Source organism: Sciurus carolinensis, chromosome 6, assembly GCF_902686445.1.
Source record: "Sciurus carolinensis chromosome 6, mSciCar1.2, whole genome shotgun sequence".
NCBI lineage: Eukaryota > Metazoa > Chordata > Mammalia > Rodentia > Sciuridae > Sciurus > Sciurus carolinensis.
Window position 1 is genome coordinate 80,189,412 of NC_062218.1, and position 24,400 is coordinate 80,213,811.

The 24,400-nt window shown below is 36.1% G+C and overlaps 1 protein-coding gene and 1 long non-coding RNA gene across 2 annotated transcripts in view; one reads left to right on the forward strand and one right to left on the reverse strand.

Annotated features, from left to right (window-relative positions):
- Spata9 (spermatogenesis associated 9) overlaps positions 1 to 20,942 on the reverse strand; it is a 29,784-nt gene extending 8,842 nt beyond the window's left edge. The window contains exons 1-3 of the mRNA XM_047556742.1: positions 20,882 to 20,942; positions 20,611 to 20,699; positions 8,627 to 8,848 (exon numbers count right to left, since the gene is read on the reverse strand). Coding sequence (XP_047412698.1) covers positions 8,627 to 8,848; positions 20,611 to 20,699; positions 20,882 to 20,942 — 372 coding nt within the window. The remainder of the gene's footprint in view (positions 1 to 8,626; positions 8,849 to 20,610; positions 20,700 to 20,881) is intronic.
- On the forward strand, positions 1,783 to 23,590 carry LOC124987480 (uncharacterized). Its single transcript, XR_007109192.1, has 3 exons — positions 1,783 to 1,915; positions 21,225 to 21,383; positions 21,476 to 23,590. It is a non-coding gene; the product is annotated as an uncharacterized LOC124987480 (long non-coding RNA).
- The last annotated feature ends 810 nt before the right edge of the window (positions 23,591 to 24,400 follow it).

A 24,400-nucleotide genomic window follows, 5' to 3' on the forward strand; every position in this document is an offset into this window, starting at 1 on the left:
CTCTAACAGTGAGACTGCACAAGGAGATAAGCATACAAGTACAGGAGAAAGAAAAACAGATACACATCAACAAAAGGCTTCGCAGAGTGAAGATTCCTATGAATGCTGTCCGTATTTGACAGTAGGCCATATCTGCCTGAGAAATTATCCTCTTCTGTTTTACTACGTCTTTCTCAGACTTAGTCTTTCACATAAGTAATTAAAACTGATTAGTTTCAAAATAAATAATGAGGACAATATATCTTATGCTTCTGAACTATTAATCTGTATATTGCCTAAGGGTCATTTTTTTCACTATTTTAATGATTTTAATAAATATTTTCTATTCCTGTAACAAATCATCCCTGTAGAAAATATATTTCCTCCAAAATTTATGTGGCTACTGGCAAGTAGCCATTTTTCAATTTTATGACTTGCAGTACATATTTTTCATATTATAAACCACTGTTTCATTTTTTGCTTGCTTTTAGTAGGAACAGTGTATGGTCAAAACTGAGATAAATAAATAGGAGAAATTTGGTAAATGAGAATCCTATTTAGATTGTCTTGGCTTACTTACAAATTTTTATCTTAACCATGTTATATTAATTTCATTTTCTTTGCATATATGAGTTAAAATATCTTAGTATCAATGTCCATTTCTCCTCCTCCTCTTTTTTCTCCTCCTCCTCTTGTTTGGGAACATTAACATATACAATATGTATATATGTTAAAAAATGTATATATTAAAAAATTCCAACCTTTAAACTTCTCCCATATAATTTGAACTGCTTCATTTCATAAAGTATCTGTGTTCTTTTTTGCTTAATAATAATGACATAAATTACAAGAAAGTCGAAAAAATAAAATAAAGATCCATGTATACATGATTTAAAGGTTGAAAAATTCTAAAGGTTGGAGAATTACCAGGCCTGACAGATTGGGTCCAAAACCACCTTGATGAGGGATACAAGGAGAGTCATAGAGAAACTCTCGCTTGATAATTTACCAACAAATATTGCAAGAAACACTGACTGCTGTTAATAGATGAAATATAGACTGGGGGGATTCCTATTAATTTGCAAAAGCTACATACTCCTTCTTTCTTTGTCGACTCAGAACACACATGAACACAGAAAAGACTCCTAACAGTTCACAGTGAAGAAAGCTGTTCGACTTTGTTTAGCTCAGTATTAACACCCTGTGGAACTTTGTTTTTGAGCATGCTTTTAATCAGGTGATCCTGTAAAGGTCAAATGTCTCAACTTCTTGGCACACTTGGAGAGGTGTGTCTACAAGAGGTCCTACTTTCTAGGAAATATCTTCTTTTCCCAAGTTTGAATATCATATCAGCCAAGTTAGCCTCATGGCAGTCCCATTAAGAACCCACAGAAGTTCCTGATATTTATATGATTTACAAATATCCCAAACTGGAGTCTACCTTGGAATATTGGGGTTGAGAAACACTACTCTAGTTATTGTCAGTGTGGTAATGAAAATACTTCATGTTCTTCAGGAATATAATATGAGACAGAACTAGTAGAACTATTTAAGTGGTTTATTTGTCTTTCATATATAAACTTCTAATCTCCATCCTGAAAAGGGATCACCAGTTCATTGGGATGAAATGAAATGCCAGGCATTGTGAAGCTGAGGGTTTGCTTCACTTTTGCCCATATCATACCCTATACCACTCCACAATGCCTACACAAAATAGAATCATCTCAAATGCCTTTATAGAGATAACTCTGTCACAGTAAGAGCTCCTGGTCCTTTGGCCCTGCATTGGCCTGCCAGAATCAACAACTGTGTCTGGGAGCTGACGTGTCTTGGCTGAAGTCAGCATTAAAGCTAATTATCTAGGTCACTGCAGGGAGAACAGCTGCAGCCCTCACTCAGCCAGGCAGCTCTTGAGGCTGGGCAGATGCACCGTTCTGTAAGTACTGGGTGCTGGGGAATGTCAGAAACCTCCAGGGAATTCTCTGCTCAGTTTTCCATTTCTAAGGCCTCATAGAACTAGCTGCTGTCCTATTACTGCAGTCTCAGCCCTGCGGAACCTGAAGAGGTTTGAGGAGCAACCTGACTCAGAATCCACAAAGGAAAGCTTCTTTCAACAAGATGGCCAGGGGAGAAGCTTGACCCCCAAACCTCAGTGCTCATGTCACAATAGGTCAATGGAGTCTCTTTAAGTCACCTCTGTTAATTAAATTTTGGGGTGGCTCATGTTTGGTACATATTTCAATATGCTAAGAAATATGGGACATGCTCTAGACCTGAATATCCAACTAGATAGGCCAAGGTAGATTGTCAAGGGAGCATTGGGCCAGAGTCCATTCTCTGATTATCTTGAGAAGACCATCACTGTATGCTTCATCTCAGACTTCCCCACATCAAAGGGCTAAAACACTATTCTGGTTATTGTCAGTATCGTAATGAAAATCTGTATTTTCATGTTCTTCAGGAAAGTGATCTATAAGACAGTACTGGTAGAACCATTTAAGTTGTTTCAAGTGTGACTGCATCACCCTCAGACCGGTGACCAGACAGATCACTTGAAGAGGATCTTTAGAACATAGGCTTCATATAGATTATTTGGCCATGTACCTTCCTACAGCCAAGTTTTCATAAAGTGATGTCCCCCACGCATTTACAAAACACCCCCTTTGTATAGCAGCTCTTTCTTCTTTTAATTTCCTATACCACCAAGATCCTTCTTGATGCAGGCAGCCTAGAAATTCTTGAAGGAATGCATGTTGGAATTTACTCCGGGTAAGTTGAACTCTGTGTCATGTAGCTTCTTCACTCTGTGACTTTCACCTGATAGTATACTCTGGTACCATGGATACACTTCATCCACAGAGCAATCCATTGACTTCTGCCACTTCCCATATCTCATATGTTTCTCTGTTGTATCTTTGACTCTTGGGGCCATTGTATTCATATTCGTACTTCTATTTTTATCCTTTCTGAGTATTTCAGATTTGACATGTTATTTTCTTCCTTGCTACAACTTAGTTTCCTCTTAATGGAAATTCTGCTTCTTTACCCTAACTACTACATATCTTTCAAGTGAAGCTTCTTCCTCACCCCCAGCCCTCAAGGACCCTCTGATCAGGGATTGTGTTTTCTTGTCTCACTCCAACCATAGAGAATTACTATGTTTCCAAATAAGTCATGCTCTCAGTCACCTCAGTATCTTAATATATACTATTTTCTTCTTGGAATGATTCTTCTTCCTTCAAGTTTCAGAATACTGAATCCTCTAGAAAGCCTACATTGACCACTCTGGAATCTTATGCCTCTTCTTTATGCCTCCTTTGTACACTTGGCACCCTTTGATCACATGCTTATTTGCCCTACTGACATTGTTTTCTTTTTCACCTACCAGCCCCAAAGTCCATAGGGCAAGCAAGAGAGATCTCTGAATTCTAGAACCAAAACTAGTGATTTTACATGTCAGGTTTTCAACAAATATTTATTGAATGAATAAAAAAACTGAATTATTGTTCTCTTCCTTCCCCAAAGGAATTTAACCATCATATTAAAACTTGTAAAAGAAAATATTAAGTAAAACTGAAGTCCATCTGGTTCCATGAACATGGCAGACCAAGCTAGTATAGAACCACTTACACAAAAACACTGTGAAATTTCATATAAAATGAAACTCAAAATGTTTAGCATAAGAATGATTTTATAAGAAAAAAGAGAAATTCCCAGTGGCAGGAACATATTGGAACTAAAAGCCAGAGTAGCAAGTCTATGAGCTTTTATCTCAGAAACTCTGGGATGTTATTGGACCCCGAAATAATGATTGGGTGTCTGAGTTCTAATATAGTGGCTGGAGATGAGACTTAGATGGACATGAAGTAAAAATCGGGCCTCTGTAGAGCTGCAATTTTGGTGAAATTGGGACTCAAACAACTGTTCCCATCAGTACAGGGGGCGGGGGGGAAGGTGTTCTCCACATGGGACTGGAATTCTCCTTTGAGAGATTAAAGCCCCAAGACTGCACCTCAGAAAGGGATCTGAATTTACCATTTCATCAGGAAAACCAAAGTTTAAAAAGCGTAAAGATTGGTCCCAGCTGGGCGCAGTGGTACACACCTGTAATCCCAGCGGCTGGGAAGACTGAGGCAGGAAGATCACGAATTCAAAAGCAGCCTCAGCAAAAGCGAGGTGCTAAACAACTCAGTGAGACCCTGCCTCTAAATAAAATATAAAGTAGGGCTGAGATGTGGCTCAGTGGCCGAGTGCTCCTGAGTTCAATCACCGGTTAAAAAAAAAAAAAGATTGGTCCCAGATTGCTGATACCCTTGGAAGCAAAGGAAGATTAATCTAAATGGATGGTTCCACCAGTAAATACAGAAGGGATTTTTATTAAAAAACAAAACAAAAACCAAAAACTTCTGTTGGAGAGGATGCTCCAGTTAAAATGTGTTATAAAACATAAGGAAATTATCTAATATATGATATAACATGAATCACCATAGTTAGAAAAATTAGCATTCCCCTAATATTTCAAAGAACAACCGTGTAAAAGATCATACATAAATAAATATGTTCAGAATGATTAAACACTTTTTTAAAAAATGAATAAACCTGTAAAGGACACATTGAAAAGACAAAAGAAGCAGAAACTTTAGGAAAAACACCAAATAGAACTTGTAGAAATGATAAGTTAAAATAAAATTAAATAAATGTTAATAAAATTAAATTAAATGTTTTAAAACTAAAATATACTGACTAGATAGGAAAAACAGTAGAATGAATCAGTGTAACCCCACATCATGTACAACCACAAAAATGGGAAATTATATTCCATGTATGTAGGATATGTCAAAATTCATTCTACTATCATGATAAGAAAAAAAAGAACAAAAAATTTTAAAAATACACTAAGTAAAAGAGTATTTTAGACATAATTACTAAGGATGCATCAAAAAGAGTCAAAGAGAAGGAAAACATAAGGAAAGCAAATTCATACAAAAAAATAAAATGAGAAGATCCAAAGTACGTTTTAATAGTCATTCTAGAAGAGATTAGAGAAAATAACAAAGAAACAATATTTAAAGAAATAATTACTAAGAATTTTCCAGAACTGAAGAAATTTATCCTCAGATTCAGGAATTGGAAGAATTCCCAAGAAAGTGCACCCACCCTGAATACAGTTTGGTAGTAGTTGATGAAACCTGAAGCAATCCCTCTTCAGATATATACCTGAAGAATGTCTTGCACATAGGCAGGAGGTATTTGCAAGTATGTTCACTGAAGCACTGTCTATAACACATAAAATCTAGAAACTAAATTATCCATCTACCCAGTATCAGGTGAACTGCGGATTATTTTTTCTTACCAGAGAATACACAGAGAAGTTAAAAATAAACACTAGCTACATGTTTATCAATAATGTCAAGTAAGAACACTCTCAAAGAATAAGCAGAGTATAATATAATTTATATAAATTTAAAATATACATAGAATAAAACTACATATTATGAATAGATACATATAAATATAGTGAAAATATAAAAGTATATATGGAAATATTCACATCAACTTCAGTGTAATGATTGGTGAGAGGTACGGGGAAGAGACTGGGCTATGGTTAATTATATTCATTTTTATTTAAGGAGAGATCTGAAGGCAATGTGACAAATATTACTAGTTTATATTTGGGTTGGACTTATGATGCATTACTTTATGTTTTGAAATACTTCATTGATAATAATTTTTTGGAATTAAAGCTAGATCAGACAATTAGAACAAGAGCAAAGGAGAAGAGATCTCATAGGTTATTGATTTTGATGTCAAGAGATAGTCACAGGGCTGGGATTGTGGCTTTGTGGTAGAGTGCTTGCCTAGCATGCATGAGGCACTGGGTTCAATCCCCAGCACCACATAAAAAAACTAAATAAACAAAATAAAGGCATTGTGTCCATTTACAACTAAAATTATTTTAAAAAAGAAAAAGAGATATTCGCAGTCAGCATATGGGTCTTGGACAAGTCACCTGGTCCCCAGGCCTCTTTCATCTCAGGTTCCTGGAATAAGATAGATCTAAATTTATCTCAGGAATTCATTGTCAATCAAGGCAAACATGAAACACATTGTGGTTTTTAGTTCTTATTACTGGATAAAAGGAAACACACAAGTTCAACTGCAATAGAAAGATACAATTTTTTCTGTCACTGAATTTTCATGAGTGTTAAGAGAATATTCTCATGAATTTGTCTCATTCCTGTACAGATTGGATCTTCCAAGCAAAGGACATGTTCAAATAGCAAACACCCTTGGAAAGTAGAGAAAGTATATCCCTCTGCAGAGACCTAGAGAAGCTCTCCCCAGGCCCGTCACATGGCACTGAAGACAAGGCCCTCTCCTCCTTCTCCCCTAGACATTTACATTTCGGGTTAATGAAAAATCTCTCTCTCTCTTCTCTCTCTCTCTCTCTCTCTCTTTCTCTGGAGAGAATGTTGGGCAGATGTGTCATGTTCCTATAAAAAGCTCAGAGTCTAGCCGAGAGTGGTGGCACATGCCTGTAATCCCAGTGACTTGGGAGGTAGAGACAGGAGGATGGTCAGTTTAAGGCCAGGATGGGCAACTTAGTGAGACCCTGTCTCAAAATAAAAAATGAAAAGGGCTGGGGATATAGTTCAGTGGGTAGAGCAACCCTGGGTTCAATTCCTAGTACTAAGAAAAAATTTTAAAAGAGCTCAGTCTCTTAATTTCAAGGTTCCTCTCCTCTGATGTAACATGCTACATGTACAGGTAACATCTGACCTTTATCCCACTGCCCTATGGGAACTGAGTGTAGAGAATCAACGAAAGATGTTCTGATGCTTTTACCATGAATATCAATCTATGGCAGTGGCCTAAGGTTGGGGTGTGTGTGTGTGTGTGTGTGTGTGTGTGTAGCAGGATAATTGATTAGCAAGTATGTAAAATCTCAGATCCTTTAAGGTTCTGACTTATCAGAGAAGCAAAAAGGAAGACTCTGAATAACAAAAGGGACAGTGTTTTTAAGCATGATATATACTAAATACAGAAATATTTTTTCCAAAGATATTTCTTATATCAAAACTCTAGAAAATCTTTGGGTTTGACAATGTAAGGAAAGAAATAGCAAAGCAAAACATTAGATTTAAAGGTGATTTCAATGAGAACTTAAGAAAATACATTTTAGCTATCTTTCTTTTTGATGACCTGAAGATCTCGTAGATCTTAGAGACTCATGTAGTTAAAACAAACATTGTTTTACTTTCTTAGATATCAGCAATTATAAACCACCCTTTTATAAATGCTGCCCTCAGGCAATTCATATCTCACATATTTGATCATTTTTGGAAATGTCCAATTCTTTGATTAAAGAGAGATTCCTTCAAAATGGAATTTTTTTGATGATTTGTTGATTTGAGTCACTCAGCATCCATCTTATAATAATATTGAAACAGTCCAGATTTTTAATTGTTACTCTTCCACACCAATCTCAGGTCATGTGATCTGGATGGGACTCCAACCCCAACTATACGGATGAAGCTGGTAATCTGGTCATAGACTAATCAGTGCATCCCATTTCATGACTTAGAGATGAGCACTGAGACATAAACCATTCTCCTATATAAGCCATTCTCAAAGAATGAACCTGAGGACTTTGCCAGGAACACTGGGTTAATGATTCTCTTTTCTGCTGTAAAGACAAATAGAAGGATGTAACCCCAGGAATAGCTGCAAATCATTCAGAAAAAAAGTCACTGTAAGAATGCAGTCAGCATAGAGAAAGCAGACCCAAGAAATGGAAAGAGAGAAACAAGATCCAAAGGCATTGTTTGAATACCTGTATCCAGCTATGTCTGAGCTTTAACTCCAAACTGTTTATATAAACTAATGCATCCCATTTTTTTTTTTTTTTTTTTGCTTAACCCAACTTGAAACTGGTTTTCTCTCCCTTCAACGCAAGAGTCCCAAATGATTCATCCTGGGGGTTTAGGGGTCAGACTTGCAAGATTTTAATCTTTTGTTGTGAAAATTTAGGATGCTTTGAACAACGCCCAGACTGAGAAACCCAGAGTTCTGTATCATAAAGTTTCAGAAAAAAGAAATAGTTCCTGAAAAAGTTTTAAGAGCTGTTTCCCTTAAAAAAAACAAAACAGAGCCTCAATTAAACAATGTAGAAAATGTAATTTGAAATCTACTTACATATTGATGAACCTATCCAAATTATAGTTAAATACACTCAATATACTATATCAAACAAAGATTTTATTGGAAATACAACAAAATTATGGGAGAAAGAACAAAACAGTCATTTTTAAGATTTGTTGTAGGATTTCTTTTAGGTTTGACAGAAATGGTAATTTGCATCCTTATATTTGGTTAGAACTGTTTGAAATTGACCACTTAATTGAGTTAAATCAAGTAATAAGTTGGGGGAAAAAAGTCTACATTGCTTCCCCTTTCAGACTTATTTAAACCAGAAAATACACTATATTGAAAAAAAGGCCCAACCGTTTATTTCTCTTATCCAAGTGTATCTTTTCCATGGAGTACAACTGAATGCTCTACATTTTCATTTTTAAAAATATTGCACATTTAAAAGTCATTTCTTTAGAAAGGGTCCCCATCTTGTGCAAAAGAAGTAAGTGCTCACCTGAATGTTATACAGGGGTTGCCTTGGTGCATTAACTTCCCTCAGCAGACGATGAGATAAGTCCCTTAACTCTAGAAGTCTACATGTAAGCTGAGGATGCAGAAGTTTGGCCACAGACTGGGAAGATCTGGATATGCTGTTCAATCCTTGAATTAATGCTCTCCGATTGATTTTAGCTAAAGTGATAGCCATTCTGGATCTTTTTTGCACAGGTTCTCTTTTCTGAAAAATAAGCCTTTAGAAAGTAACTGATGTGTGATTTTCTAATGCATAAATCCACTTCTGGCAGAGACTGAGCGTATAACTATATTGTGCACGGTGTTGCACATGTACTTAGTATCCAATAATTATATACCCACACACAATACATATACCCTCACACTTCAATATGAATAATTTTTCCTTAAGATAAATATCCAGAATTGAAGTAACTAGCTAAAAGGTAGAAATTTTTCATCTTTTCACTAGGTTTATATCTTTTTTGCACTAATTTCAAAAATAAATGAGAATTCTTATTCAAACATTAATATTTGAATTTCAAACGATTCTTATTCAAAACTGTTATATTTTCAGTCTTAAATTTTTTAAATTATGAACTACAGCATATATACAATATATATGTACACATAATTTAAAGAAAAATAAATTTCTGTATACTAATCAACAAGTTTAAGAAAATTTTATCTCTCAATACATTGAAAATTCTATCGAGTATTCTTTTTTTCTATTTTTTTGTTCTAATTAGTTATACATGACAGCAGAATGCATTTGAACTCATTGTACACAAATGGAGTACAACTTTTAATTTCTCTAGTTGTACACAATGCAGAGTCACACCATTTGTGCACTCATACACTTGCATAGGATAGCAATGTTCGTCTCATTCCACCATCTTCCCCCCATACCCCTTCCCTTTCCCTCCCTCCCCTCTGCCTAATCCAAAATTCCTTCATTCTTTTCTTGCCCCCTCCACATTATGGATCAGCATTCACTTAACACAGGAAACATTTGGCCTTAGGTTTTTGGGGACTGGCTTAATTTGCTTAGCATGATATTCTGCAACTCTATTAATTCACCTACAATTGCCATAATTTCATTCTTCTTTAAGACTGAGCAATATTCCATTGTGAACATATACCACAGTTTCTTTATGTATTCATCTATTGAAGGGCATCTAGGTTGGTTCCACAGTTTAGCTATTGTGAATTGAGCTCCTATAAACATTGATATGGCTGTGTCTCTGTAGTATGCTGATTTTAAGACCTTTGGGTATAAACCAAGGAGTGGATAGCTGGATCAAATGGTGGATTTCCATACTGCTTTCCAGAGTGGTTGCACCAATTTGCAGTCCCACCAGCAATGAATGAGTGTACCTTTTCCCCCACATCCTCACCAACACTTATTGTTGCTTGTATTCTTGATAATTGTCTCTCTTACTAGGGTGAGATAAAATCTTAGTTTTGATTTGCATTTCTCTAATTGCTAGAGATGTTGAGCATTTTTTCATATATTTGTTGATCGATTCTATTTCTTCTTTCGTGAAGTGTCTGTTTAGTCCCTTAACCCATTTATTGATTGGGTTATTTGTTTGTTTGTTTGGGGGGGGTGTTAAGTTTTTTTAGTTTTTTAATATATCCTAGAGATTAGTACTCTATCTGATATGCATGTGGTAAATTTTTTCTCCCATTCCGTAGGTTCTCTCTTCACATTATTGATTGTTTCCTTTGCTGAGAAGAAGCTTTTTTAGTTTGAATTCATCCCATTTATTGATTCTCGATTTTATTACTTGTGCTTTAGGAATCTTGTCAAGGAAGTCAGGTCCTAAAGCTGACATGATGAAAATTTGGGTCTACTTTTTCTTCTATTGGGTGCAGAGTCTCTGGTCTAATTCCTAGGTCCTTGATCCACTTTGAGATGAGTTTTGTGCAGGGTGAGAGATAGAGATTTAATTTTATTTTGCTGCATATGGATTTCCAATTTTCCCAGCACCATTTGTAGAAGACACTATCTTTTCTCCAATGTATGTCTAATGAGATAACTGTATTTATGTGTGTTTGTATCCTCTATTCTGTACCTTCAGTCTATTTGTCTATTTTGGTTACAGTACCATGCTGTTTTTGTTACTCTATCAGTATTCTGATGGGAAAAACTGTGGCATTACATAATGTAGTTCTTTCTCTACCAGAAAGTGAACCATGGGGCAATTACTTACAATGTGGTTAGACTGCATTCCAGGCAACAGACAAATATAGTTTCCATTATTCATGTAAGTAATTTTGTGGGTTATTTTAGCATTTTAGTATATAACTGGAGGGAAAGTACTGGTTAATAAATATTGGTTAAAAATAAGTAACTTTGGACCTCTAAATATTTGTTCCACCTAAATATAGAAATGCAAAATCTTTTAAATAGGGTGGTTTTTTTTTTTTTTTTTTTTGCTAATAACAAACACCATTTTGAATGCCTCAACTTTTATCCTGAAATAAATGTATTGCCATTATTTTGTCATTGAAGTTCAGTACTTCATTTACTGCTCAGCATTTGTCGTTGGAGATAATAAAAGCTGTTCTAGCCTCTCAATGAGGATATATTTCTGCAGCATTTGATGTTCTGTTGTGGTCTGATCAGTTAACTTTACTAAAAATGTCCATTAGCCCACCAGTTGTCTAAACTGTCCTAGTGAAAAACACTAATAGAGGATGTCATCTAAATTGTGGACTGCTAAAATTGCTACAATCCCATGGCATTTCAGAGGAAAGCAATCAAAAAAAAAAAAAAAAAAAAAAAGCAGTTATATGGCAGGTAGAGTAAGAAAAGTAACATGCAGGTACAATCATTTGACTGAAGCACACCCAGAAGAGAACCCAAATTGTCTCCAGTATCCAAAGCTCCAGCACATACAGATTCTATTTCTCTTGTGACTTTGTACTTTGCTACTTTGCTGCACTGACCTCTTCCAACTCCTTCTCAAGGTGGAATTAGTTTGGTTTTACTTCTGATTACAATTTACTTGTGTTTTTTCTCATTATAATTTATTATCATGAAAAGAAGGTCATATGTGAGGGAAGATGTGCAAGTCTACCTTTACTAAATAAACTTGTCCACTTGCTCAAGCATCAAGCAGTGTTTGGAGGATGCTGCTTGTTTTTTTTTTTTTTTTTTTTTTTTTTTTTCCGTTTGTTTGTTTTGTTTGTTTGTTTTGGTACCAGGGCTTTACCCAGGGGTGCTTAACCATTGAGGGGCATCCCCAGATCTCTTTATTTTTTATTTTAAGGCAGAGTCTTACTAAGTTGCTCAGGACCTCACTAAATTGCTGAGATTGGACTTGAACTTGTGATCCTTCTGCATCAGTCTCCCAAGTCATTGGGATTATAGGCATGCACCATCATGTCCAGCTAGGACCACTCATTTTTGCAGTTGCAAAATGTTAAATACTCTGCAGTTTCCCCATCATAAGTTTCTTTACAAAATCTTGATGATCTGTACATGTTGGTCTGGACTGACTGATTTCACACATTTATTTGTATTAGCCAATCTTGATTCACTCCCCCAAAGAGTATTCTGGAATGATTCATTCAACCTTCACTTCTTTTACAGTTTCTCTTTAATTTTTTATCTTTGTATAAAAATTAAGCTATTTGTAATTGATAATGTTAATCCAACGTCTCATGTAGAAATCATTAACTGATTTGTTGTAAATAATATTTTAATGTAGATGTGTATTATGCTAATGCCATACTTTGTGTTATCTTCCCCCTTTAATGTCATAAATCCTGACTATCTCTGACAGTCTCAAGCTGCACCTAATGACTCTTATCTTTGCTTCTTACATGCTTGTTGTTCAGTGTGACCACTATGCTTATCTTCAGGTTTTTAAAAATGCTTTCCTTTTTTGATACGTTCCTACATGCCTTTGAAAAGAACATTACTTCTGAAAATAAAATCTTCCTGACCACCTTTATTATCCTTATAATTCCACTAAACATGGAATTGATTTTCCAAAGAAGACTTCCATTGGGGAAATATGTTTGGTTCTGGGGACATGAAGGTCACCACAGAGGAACAGCTACTTACATCCTTTAGATGCAGAATGAGACTTTCTTTCTATAAAACAGTCACCAATTCAATAGGTATGAAACTGGAAACCATTATGTTTTGTGAAATAAGCAAGACACAGAAAGACAAGTACCACCTATGTAGACTATATTACACTCATATATAGACTATTACAAGGTTGATCTTATAGAAGTTGAGAGTAGAATGGTTACTAGAGGTTGGAGAGTAAATGAGGGAGAGAGGGATGGGGAAAGTTAGATAGGAGCAGGAGGTTCTGGAATGCTTGTGTATATTATGGTGACTGTAGATAACAAAAAGTCACTGTATATTTCAAAAAGCTAGAAGAAAGGATTTTGAAAATTCTTACCACAACAAATGAGGTAGATATATTTAATCTGCTTTAAACATTCCATAATGTGTCCAAATATCATATTACTTCCTTAATGTGTACAGTTATGTTTTTGTAGACCCATTAAAATAATTTATTCTTAAAAAGTAACTAATTTAGGATGACTATTTCAATTCACTCTTAGGTTGAGTGAGTTACTCAACTAGTTCTAGTAGGAAATTGTGTTTTTAAAAATATTTTTAGTTATAGACAGACACAATATCTTTATCTTATTTATTTATTTTTATGTGGGGCTGAGAATTGAACCCAGTGTCTCACACCTGCAAGGCAGGCCCTCTACCACTGAGCTACAAACCCAGTTCAGGAAATTGTTTAAATGTAAATGTTGACCCCAAATTAAATTTCTTTTCCTCTTTTTTGTTTTGTTTTTTTTATCACCCTAAGCATCCTGACATTGATTACAAAGTATGCAAGTTTAGATGATTCTTTCTGTCATCATCATCTGAGCACATCACCAAATGCCAGAAAAAAAATTCAAATTCTCCACCACACCTCAGAGACACACACAAAGGTACTTAAAGGTAACTTACCAAAATAAACCTAGCCTCATTTAATAAGATTGATTTTAGAATCTTGCTCCAGATCTCTCCATTCGACCTCCACTATTGAATATACACCCTGTTTTTCCTTTTCCTTTCCTTTTTTTCTACAGCCAGGCCCATTTCTTTGTCATCAGCAGTTTTAATGCTGAACTCTGATTTCTATTATCTCAGCGTTTTTCTATCCTCCATCTATAAAACCAGCCTGTCAGCAAATCTTATTCAATTCTTTCTCTGAATAGTCCTGGAATTTGACCACTTACCACCCGGAGTACTACACCCAGTCTGTTGTACTTAGATGCCACCATCATCTCTTCTCCAAATTAGTAAATTAGACTCCTAAATGGTTTCCCTGCTTTCAGTCTTGCCTATTTCCATTCTTTCAACAACATATCAGTGAGAAAGATTCAATTAAAACTTACATCACATCATATTTTGCATCTGTTCAACTGTGATGATGACTGCTTCTTGTACTTGGTGTAAAAGTTGAAGTACATACAAAATCCTACAAAGGTTGTTACTTCTTTACCTCTATCCTCTTTTCTCTCCCTTTCCCTCCTCACTATTTGTTGGACTTGTTAGGTATAACTTTGTGAAAGACGAAGATACCACGTTGAAATATTTCTTCTCAGATCCAGACAATTAGAGTCAGGAAGCTATGATTGGGAATGTCTCATCATTGCCTGTCTGAGATAAGAACTTTCTCAAGGACAAAGGCCCTAGAGTAATTTCTTCTCATTATACATATATCCCATGCTTTGTATGCCTCACATGTATCAAGAGATTTGTGTAATAAGGGCTAAGGAACTGAACAGACACTTCACAGAAGAAATACAATTGATCAACAAACATATGAACCAATGTTCATCATCTCTTGCAACTAGAGAAATGCAAATCAAATCTGCTCTAAGATTTCATTCTCACTCCAGTCAGAATGGCAATTATCAAGAATACAAGTAATTATAAGTGTTGTGAGGATGTGAGGAAAAAGGTACACTCATACATTGTTGGTAGAACTGCAGATTGGTGCAACCATGTTCGAAAATAGTATGGAGAGTCCTCAGAAAACTTGGAATAGACCCTCCATTTGACCCAGCTATCCCACACCTCATTTTATACCCAAAGGACCTAAAACTAGTTTACTACAGTGACACAGCCACATCAATGTTTATATCAGTTCAACTCACAACAGCTAGATTGTGGAACCAACCAAAATGCCCTTTGATAGATGAATGGATAAAGAAACTGTGGTATATATACACAATGGAATATTGCTCAGCCTTAAAGAAGAATGAAATTATGGCATTTGCAGGTAAATGGATGAGGTTGGAGAATATCATACTAAGTGAAATAAGCCAATCTCAAAAAATTAAATGTCAAATGTTTTCTCTGATAAGTGGATACTGATACATAACAGGGGTGGATGGTAAGGGAAGAATGGAGGAAAGTTGGATTGTGTAAAGGGAAATGAGGGGAGGGCAGGGGGTAGGAAAGATGGTGGAATGAGACAGACATCATTACCCTATGTACATGTATGATTACACAAAAGTGTGACTCTACATTGTGTACAACCAGAGAAATGAAAAATTGTACTCCATTTGTGTACAGTGAATCAAAATACATTCTGCTGTCATGTATAAATAGAGCAAACAATAAAAAAGACTGCAATAATTCAGAAAGATGCTCTCGACAGAACACTCGCCCATCAATGATGATTCTGCCAACGAGTTGACACCAACTCCTGCCTCTGGTCTCCATGACCAAAGAACCCTGTATCCAGGTATCTTCCACAAATTTCTCCCTTTATGCCTTAAAGTTTTCCTCTTGTCTGGACCTCTTTGAATACATCTATAGTTCTCTATGGCACATGTATTTCCATTGCATACTTTGCTATCCCCAAATAAATGTCATTATTCTTTGGAGAAGCTCTCTGTTTAGTGTAACTTTGTACTAGCTATGCCATTTGATTCCTCAAGTATCCTGGATTTATTCCCTCACTTCCTTTAAATCTTAATTAAAAAATCACTTTCTCACTAGACCCTTCTTGGTCACCCTACCTCAACAATCAATTGTTCATTGGATACCTATATCCCTACTTTATATCCGCTCTCTGCTATATTTTTCTTCTCCCTAGATTTACCAATACATGATATACAGTTTATTTCCCTCATTTCTTATTTCTGTTTGACAAGAATGTAATTTGTATCACAGCAGTGTTTTATAGCTATTTGGGGACTCACTGTTTTTCCCCCCAATGGCTAGATTAGTGACTGCCGTGTAGTAGATACTCTACAAAATATTTGTCAGAATGAATAAATGAAGAGTATCAGAAAATGTAACAAATTAATATTAAGGAATATCAAAGAAATATGCCAAATTTAGAAACCACCCAGAAAGTTTTCAGTGCACAATATACTTTGCAACTTTCACAATAATGATACTGCTTCACAAGAAACAACTCACCAAAAGCAAACATGAATTGAATTATAGAACATTCTAGTTAACAGTCCTATTCTCATTACATTTCATAACCCCAACACCATTACAAGTAATATCCAGATATTATTGGTGCATCCTCAGCAGTTTTTTTTTTTTTTTTTTTGTCTTACATTTTTAAAAGAGAATTCAGAAAAGTACATTTACAAATGTAAGATTCAAAATTTTTGGCATGGGTTATGGCATTATGGCATATGTTCTGTCTGTAATTCCCAATCTTGTAGGATAAGGTTAAATGCAATTTTAACTTTTTTTTTTTCCAGTTCCCCAATTATGGTAAACATGTCTTCATTCAAATTTAAAGTTGGGAATTTTAAATTCCTAATGTGGAAATCATTTACAATTTGCCACAGTAAAGCTTTAAAAATTACCATAACAAGAAAGTAGATACCAAAGGTACTGGGGTCTGGGTTGGTTGGGACACAGTGTGGAGGGTACTGGACCTCAGAAACCATTACCTCAAGCCTAGGTTCTAAAATTAACTTACCCAGTCCCAGAAATAAAATTTCATTCAAAATATTTAGCCATGAAGAACTACTTATAACCATTATTCTGGGTACATTCTTCTATAAAAATTCCAGCATCACTCCCATCAAATCTTTTTCTTATAGGCGAGCAAGAAGGGTTTTTCCTGAATAAATAGCCTGGGGCAGGGGATTTAAATACCAACCATAAAATTGAGAGATTTAAAATATAACCTAATTAATAAAGCCCTCTAAGCATTCTTAAAACCATTTCTTTCAGTGCATTTGGGAACTAGGGATCATCCTAGAAATTAAAAAAAAAAAAAAAAAAAAAAAGAGTTACAGCATTTACAATCTGACCTTTTAAAAATAATCAGCAATATTCTCTGGATAATTTATTTTTGAAGAGAAAATAGCTTCAAATGTGCTATAATACCCCTTAACTACTCAGATTTCTTGCCAATCTCAGCAACTCATTCTTCAAAGTAAGAGAAAGAACAGTGTTTCAAAACAGAAAATAATGTTAACTATCATTATGTTCCTCTCTAAGTGGGTTAAAGTTCTTCAAAGTAAATAGCTTCAAGGAGATGAAAATGGGAACACAGAATTCTTTCTTTAGGGATCAGAATATCAGTCTATTTCTATATAAACCATGCTTTTGGCTCTAGTGATAATGAGGCCACTCAGAGGTTAGGAGGAGATGAAGGGAGTTAGAAAGAAAGTTGCAACTTCTTTATTTAAATAAAATCCAAATTTCTCTAATTTAGGCAATGGGAGAATCACAATTTGGAAGGGATAACAGGGATTTCCTGGATTCACCTTAAAACTTTCTCAACAAGTATTGCCACCATTGTGCTGCCTTAACCGTTTGACATCCTAAACAGACACCTGTCCATCTTTTCCCTTAATTCCACCAAGTATTAAGAGTATTGTCAAGAAGACTCCAGTGTTTCAAAAGACTTTATATCAAAGCTAGAAGAATGCAAAAGAGGAAGCAACTAGATTGCAAGTCCAAGATATAGAATTACAGAACTTGACTTGCCTTCTGGAGCTTTCAAGCCTTATTCTATTTGCGCAACAGCCCACCATTTGGTGCCTTCTCAGCAGGGCGTATGGAGGACCCACACTTTATTATCAACCCCTCAAAGTTTAGACCCAAGAGAGGGAGTCAAAGGAAGAAAGGGGTTGCTTTCCCTGCCAATTAGGGCCAGCCTTCTGAGCTCTGGTTTGCTATCTAACGGTGTTCTGCCTCTTCCCATGATGATGGACACTGGGTATATCCACATTCCCCAAGGTTATTTTTTCATCTCATGGCCACTTCAGTATTCTTACCTCAGTTAATTGCAGTAAAGTCTACTCTCCTCACACCATATAAGAAACGAATTTGTATAGTACCATACATAGTGATGGTAACACTAGAGACTGCTGGAGTCTCTAACATCTTCTGAAAGTCAGTTCTATAAGTCTCAGAACTCTCCCATAACAGGTTAGTTAACAGTAGGTCTTAACAGTTGAAACTCATGTGTGATTTGATGGTGAACAAGAACGCCTATCACTTCATTTATCTTTAGAAACATACAAGCTTAGAAATTTGAAGTACTTACATATATATACAGCCATCATCTTCTATGCAGATGAAAAAAAAAGAAAATTATTTTTTCTGAAAATAGAGTTTAAAGTATACTGCAAGCATTACTGGTGAAAATGGGTTTTGCAGAAGTAAATTTTGGGGGTAAATCCAATTTTACCCACTAAGCATTGGCTCAGTTTTTCAAACTTTCAAAAGTGCATCCTATACTTGACATCGTTGGGGATTCTCATGGCTGCTGCTAGGTCCTCCCTCCTTTTTTCCTCTACTCCTTTAACCTTCATAGAATTTTCTTCTTCCCTCTGCAAGAATTCTCTTCTTACCTCTGACTCTCTGCTAATCCCTTTAAATGCTGGCATTCCTTGGGGCTCAATCCCATGCCCTCATATTGCTACATTCTCTCCTAAAAACAATGACATTAACCATCTTGGCTTAGCTATATGCATCATTATACACTTGATTTATGCATTATATAATGATGATGTAATAATGTACATCTTTAGTCCTGATTTCTCTTGAGCTTCCAATCTGTGTCTCCAATTTATAGCTCATTTCCATGGCTCAGAAAGGATGTAGCAGAACTCCTTACACTATGATCCAATTAAATTCATTTCATTATCTTCAAACGCTCTTCTTATGTAGTCCTCTATCCTAGTTAGTAGGACTACAAGTCTTCTAGCCACTCAAGCAGTCCAGGGTCTCCCCAATGCCTACATATCTCTTTTGCCCCACACTGTCAGTTTCAAGATATGCTAAATATTTAGTACCTAACCCTTTCTTTCTAACCCCAGTGTCTATGTCCTTGTCCCTGTTCTTTGCTGTCATTTGTAACAGAATTATACTAGAAGTTCTGCCTCCATTCAAAACACATTACCACTGGAGAAATAGTTTTGAAGTGCAAACTGGATGTCATTTCTATGCTCAAAATATTTCTGTGAATATCTGTGTTGTAATTAAGATGAAGTGCAGTCTTTTTTACGTGGCTTGCACACAAAGACCACCATATTCTGACTCCTGGTTACATTTCCAAATTTTCTACTATTTTCTGCCTCAGTCCTTCTATCATACATGCTATTTATTCATATTTACTTGGCATTCAGTGAGTATACTATGCTGTTTCATACTTTTCAGCCTAACTCACACTGCTTTCTCTGGGAAATTATTCTTTGCCCTTACCTACTTATCTTACCCTTTTCTTTCCTAAAAAAATCTCCTATTCATCCTTTGAGATCCAACTGAAGTATCCTTTCACCATGAAGATATCTCTGACCATCCTAGGTAGAATCGTTTATTTCTCTAAATTGGATTTACCTCTATAACATTTAGCATATTCTAAGGCAATTACTTGTTTACAACTGTCTTTATTCAGTTAAGCTGATTGATGGATGGAACAGTGTCTTGCTTATTATCTCTGTATTCCCTCTGTCCAGCCCCAACCAATAGTGAGTTTTTAGTAAATATATGCTGGCTGGTTGGCTCGATGAATGGTCAGATAGTTCTAACCCTTGGAATGAGATGTACAGAGTTTGTGACTATTGTGTTGGTTGGAATGCTTTTCTGTTTACTTCCTGTTTGGGGCTATGTGCCTCACCTTTGACATTGCCAAGATTTTGACCTTCTGTAGAGAAACAACATGTATCCCATTTGTTTACAATAAAAAAATAAATTAATTAATTAAAAAAAAAAGATTTTGACCTTCTGAATAAGTGGATTGTTACTGTATCATGTAACTTTAAGGCATATTCTATTTCAATTGTTAAATGGTCAAAATGGCTGAAACATACTTTTCCATTAACAGCTGTGTATCTTTGAATAAATTAGGTTATATGTGTCCCCTCAACAAGATGTTACTTTTTCCTTATTATATAATCTCTTCAAAATTCTCTATTGCCCTACTCTTCATTTCCAATATTGTATCCATTTCAAGTCCTTTTGGAACAGAGATTTAAAAAAATACAGCACATATATACTTTGTTTAAATTAATACCAGTAATTTTTCTACATTAAAACACATGCACTTATACTATATTTATCTTTCCATTGCTACAATTTATATCAGTCGAGTGTTTGCACTGATTTCATTGCCTCAGATTTTAACTAAAGTGTATCTGGATTATTTTTTAATTTTCATTTTACATTAAGCAAATCTTAAGTGAACTGCATTGCAATTGTGGCTTTGAGATTTCTAGATTTCAATCTAAGGATTATCTTTAAACTTAATTCTTCTATCTCATTTCCTGATCCACAACCTCTTTATACCATATGCTCTTCCCAGTGAGGAAGACTGAATTTTCTTTTTAAGGCAAAATTATTAGTATTTTCTTAAGCTCCAAGCACTTATATAAAAATCAAAGCATTAAATAATCCATATGACAGTAAAAATACAATACACTTTTAAAAAATTCATTTTGAAAGTTACACAATCACATTACCTGATTAGACTGTGATAATCTTAGGATGTTAGGAAGTTCATCTTTAAACTCATCTATAAGGTCCATGATTACTTTCTGGATCCCCTCCACTAAAAAAAAAAAAAAAAAAGAGGTTAGGAAAACAACGTTTTAAAACTATCCTCTAAATTATTCAAAAGAACTTGGAACACTGGGTTCACTTCCTAAGTGACTGAAGAGAAGAGAACCATAGGGAATTTTATTCCCTGTTGTCCCCACACTCATATTCCCTTTAAAACAAGATTGTGTGTACTTTTTCCAGAACAGTTCTTCAACACCTGCCCACATATCCACCCAATGGGTTTGATTGGCATGATGAGTTCTTGTGGAGTTTCCCAGTGCTTATCAAGCTTGCAGGCCTGGGCAGGGGATAGCCTTCCACTCAGGAAAGCAGGGGAGGACAGAACTCACAGCTCCCAGTTGGAATCCATTGTTACTACACAATGGGCATCTGAGAACTTTGAATCTTCTGAAGTTACCCTGGCAGTGAGAGGAGGAAGAAAAGTTTGGAGGCATGAGGGGAGAGAGAAGGGATCAAAAAATAAACTACACTGAAGTTCTACAATTGAACTTGAATTTTGTTCCAAATTCTGCAGTGATACTTCAATTAATGGATCATCTGAGAACAAAACTCCTTTTGAAAAGAGTTGGCATGAGCTTTAAGAGAAATGCTTCACGTATGATGCCAAGTGGAAAAGAAACACAAGCAGTTAATTCAGAAAAGCTTCTGGACAGATTGATTTTCCTTCACCCAGGTGAGGACCTCTAGGTCAAACCATGCAAATCTGTGGAGCCTCTGATGTCTTCTTTATAATCATAACTTTTTTTTTTTTTCTTTTCTTCCCAGGACCCTCTCACTTCAACTGATCATTATTTTCCTTTGACCAAACCTAGAAGAACTAGATATCAAGTAGATTTGATTGATCACCTACTTATATTTTAATGTGAATGAGTTAAAAGTTGAACTAAAACCCCATTTTAATTTAAAATCTTTATTCTTAACTGTAGTTTGATCATTTTCTTCAGCAAGCATGAGGTATCTTCCTGGGAGCTGTTTAGGAAAAAAATCTTCAACAGGGGATTCCTCTAACATGCCAGATTCCTGGCTTTCATGTTGTCTCAGTCCTCAATCTGCTTGAAAACACTCCACCACACCACACTCACCTCTCCTAACCAAATAGACCCTGCTTTCCTCCATTATGACCCTAGTGCTTGAGATAAATATGTCCTTATTAACACTTGGAAAGTAATCCAGTGTCTGAAAGGAAATCTGAGACAATGATGATGAACACACAAATTGGGAGTATCTAAGATAATAAAACACTTTTTTTTTGTCCTATCTGGACACTTGGCCTTCAGAGTCTACCTCAGAGGTACACCTGTAGTCCCTTATCTCTCTGGTCTTGCCTGTCCTCCACTCCTACCCATCCCTAGTCCCTTTTAGCCATCTGCCCACTTGGGTATCCTAAGTTCCCACTTGGTTTCACCCAATTTCCTTCTCTTTTCATCCATTGTCTCCCTCTAAGGTGTCCCATAGAATTAGCAAGTCTAAAAGAAAAACATTTCTTAGGCTAATATTTACTATCCTGAAAGCATAATAGACTCCGTGTTGTGCTAACAACGTCCTTTTTTGTCCTTCTTACTTAATGAATCTCTCCATGGAAGGAAATGGCAAAAATAAAAAATAAAAAAAAAATAAATAAAATAAAAAGATACACACTTTCATTTGTCCTTATATACTTGTAGTAAAACTGTAAACCAGCATATTTAGAAAAGCCTGTGCTTGGGGTGGGGGTGGGGCCTCTCCCAGGACCAGTGGGTCCTTCTAATGTCCACCCAAAGAGGAGTGTGCCAGTGAGCCCACCCTTCCCTTGTCCTGTGAGCAGTAGCTCCAACAGGAGTCCAAGCCATCCCTGAAGAAGAACAGTGGAAGTACCAACATGCCTGCCATTTGTCTCCTTTTCCTGAGAGTGAGGACTCCCCACTCTCAGTATAGCCTTCCAGCATGACCCTGTGTCCCACAAGCCCAATCTCTGGACAATTCTCAGTAGGTGGGTCACAGCAGTTGGCAGCACATCTCCCAAATTATCTCCACGGGGCAATCCCACGACAGCAGCAAGGGCTGGAAGGTGGTGACAAGGAGGGTCACCACCTAAATTCAACAACTGTGTTGTTGCATACCATGATTCTGCAGGCAGGCTTTTAGAAACAGAGTGGCTCCAGTGAAAACGAAGAGCTGAGACAGACAAACTAATGGACAGCCAGAAGACCCTAGTCTCTGCAGACCCTGACATCATGGAGCAGGCATTAGCCAAGTGTGGACTCAAACAGCTGCAGGAGGGAGGAGTGCGACTGCACTTCTCCTGAGCTTCTCTGCATGATTCCACCCAGGAGCACATTTGGATCCATCAGGAGCCTCCTCTGTCCCCACCTGCCATCAGACATCAGAGACTCTTTTCCCTTGGACGTTTCCCCTGCCCTGCTCTTTGTCTTTTCTCCTATGCTTCTGGGATAGCAGAGATAGTATTTAATAAATTTGTTTCTCACAAATTGTATAATGTTATACAAATGTTCCAAATATTTTTTTAAAAAAGCAGATTAACAAAAAAAAGTAGACGACAAAGAAAGAAGGAGGCCTCAGGGTAAGGGCAGGAGCCCAGTAACCATCCTGTCCAAGGCCTGGACTACTGTGTCTCCCTCTCCTGTTCAGTGTAGATGGAGACTTGCTTACCTTGAGCCAGTGTGGATGGGAATTCATTTTCCTTGAGCCATTGTAGTTGGAAATTCTCTCCCCTTGACCCAGTGTAGATAAAGATTCTCTCCTTGAGCCAGTATAGACTTCTGCTTCCTTAATTTATTATTTTAAAATAATATTCATCTTTGTTTCATTTTTGATAGGCAGTTATTTTCATTATCTCAATATCCAATTGTTTTAGTACCACTGATTAAATAAACTGTTTTCTCACTGATATGAAATACTACTTTTGTCATATATGTGTATATAAACATGCACACACACACACACAACACACACACTGGCAGATACTGAAAAATATTTCTGGACTTTTTTTTTTTTTTTTTACTTGAGATTGAACCCAAGGATACTTAACCACTGAGTCACATCCCTAGCTCTTTTTAAATTTTATTTAGAGACAGTGCCTCGAACAGTTCCTGAGGTTGGATTTGAACTCATGATCCTCCTGTCTCAGCCTCCCAAGTTGCTGAGATTATAGATGTGCACCACCGTGCCTAGCCTAGACTTTTTGCTCTTTTCCTTAGTTCTATTGTATACTAATAATTACAATATGGATTTGCCAACAGTGGCTTTTTGGGTTTTTTTTTTTTGTTGTTGTTGTTAAAGCAGGACTCTCCTTTTTCATTCCGTTATTTCTAGTAGTGTTGACTTTTTCCCCCGCTCTATGAATCTCATGGTTTTTCTGCAAATCTCTTAGATTTTCTACATACACAGTATCACTGAATGGGCAGGGGAGATAATTTTCTCTTTTTTTAAATTATTTTTAAATTTTTACAGACTGCATTTTGATTCATTATACACAAGTGGGGTGCATCATTTTGTTTCCATGGTTGTACACGATGTAGATTCATACCATTCATGTAATCATACAGGTACATAGGGTAATGATGTCTCATTCTACCATTTTTAATACCCACCTCCCTTTCATTTCCTTCTACATAATCCAAAGTTCCTCCATTCTTCTCTCACTCCCCACACCCCCACCCCCATTATATATCACTCTCCACTTATCAGGGA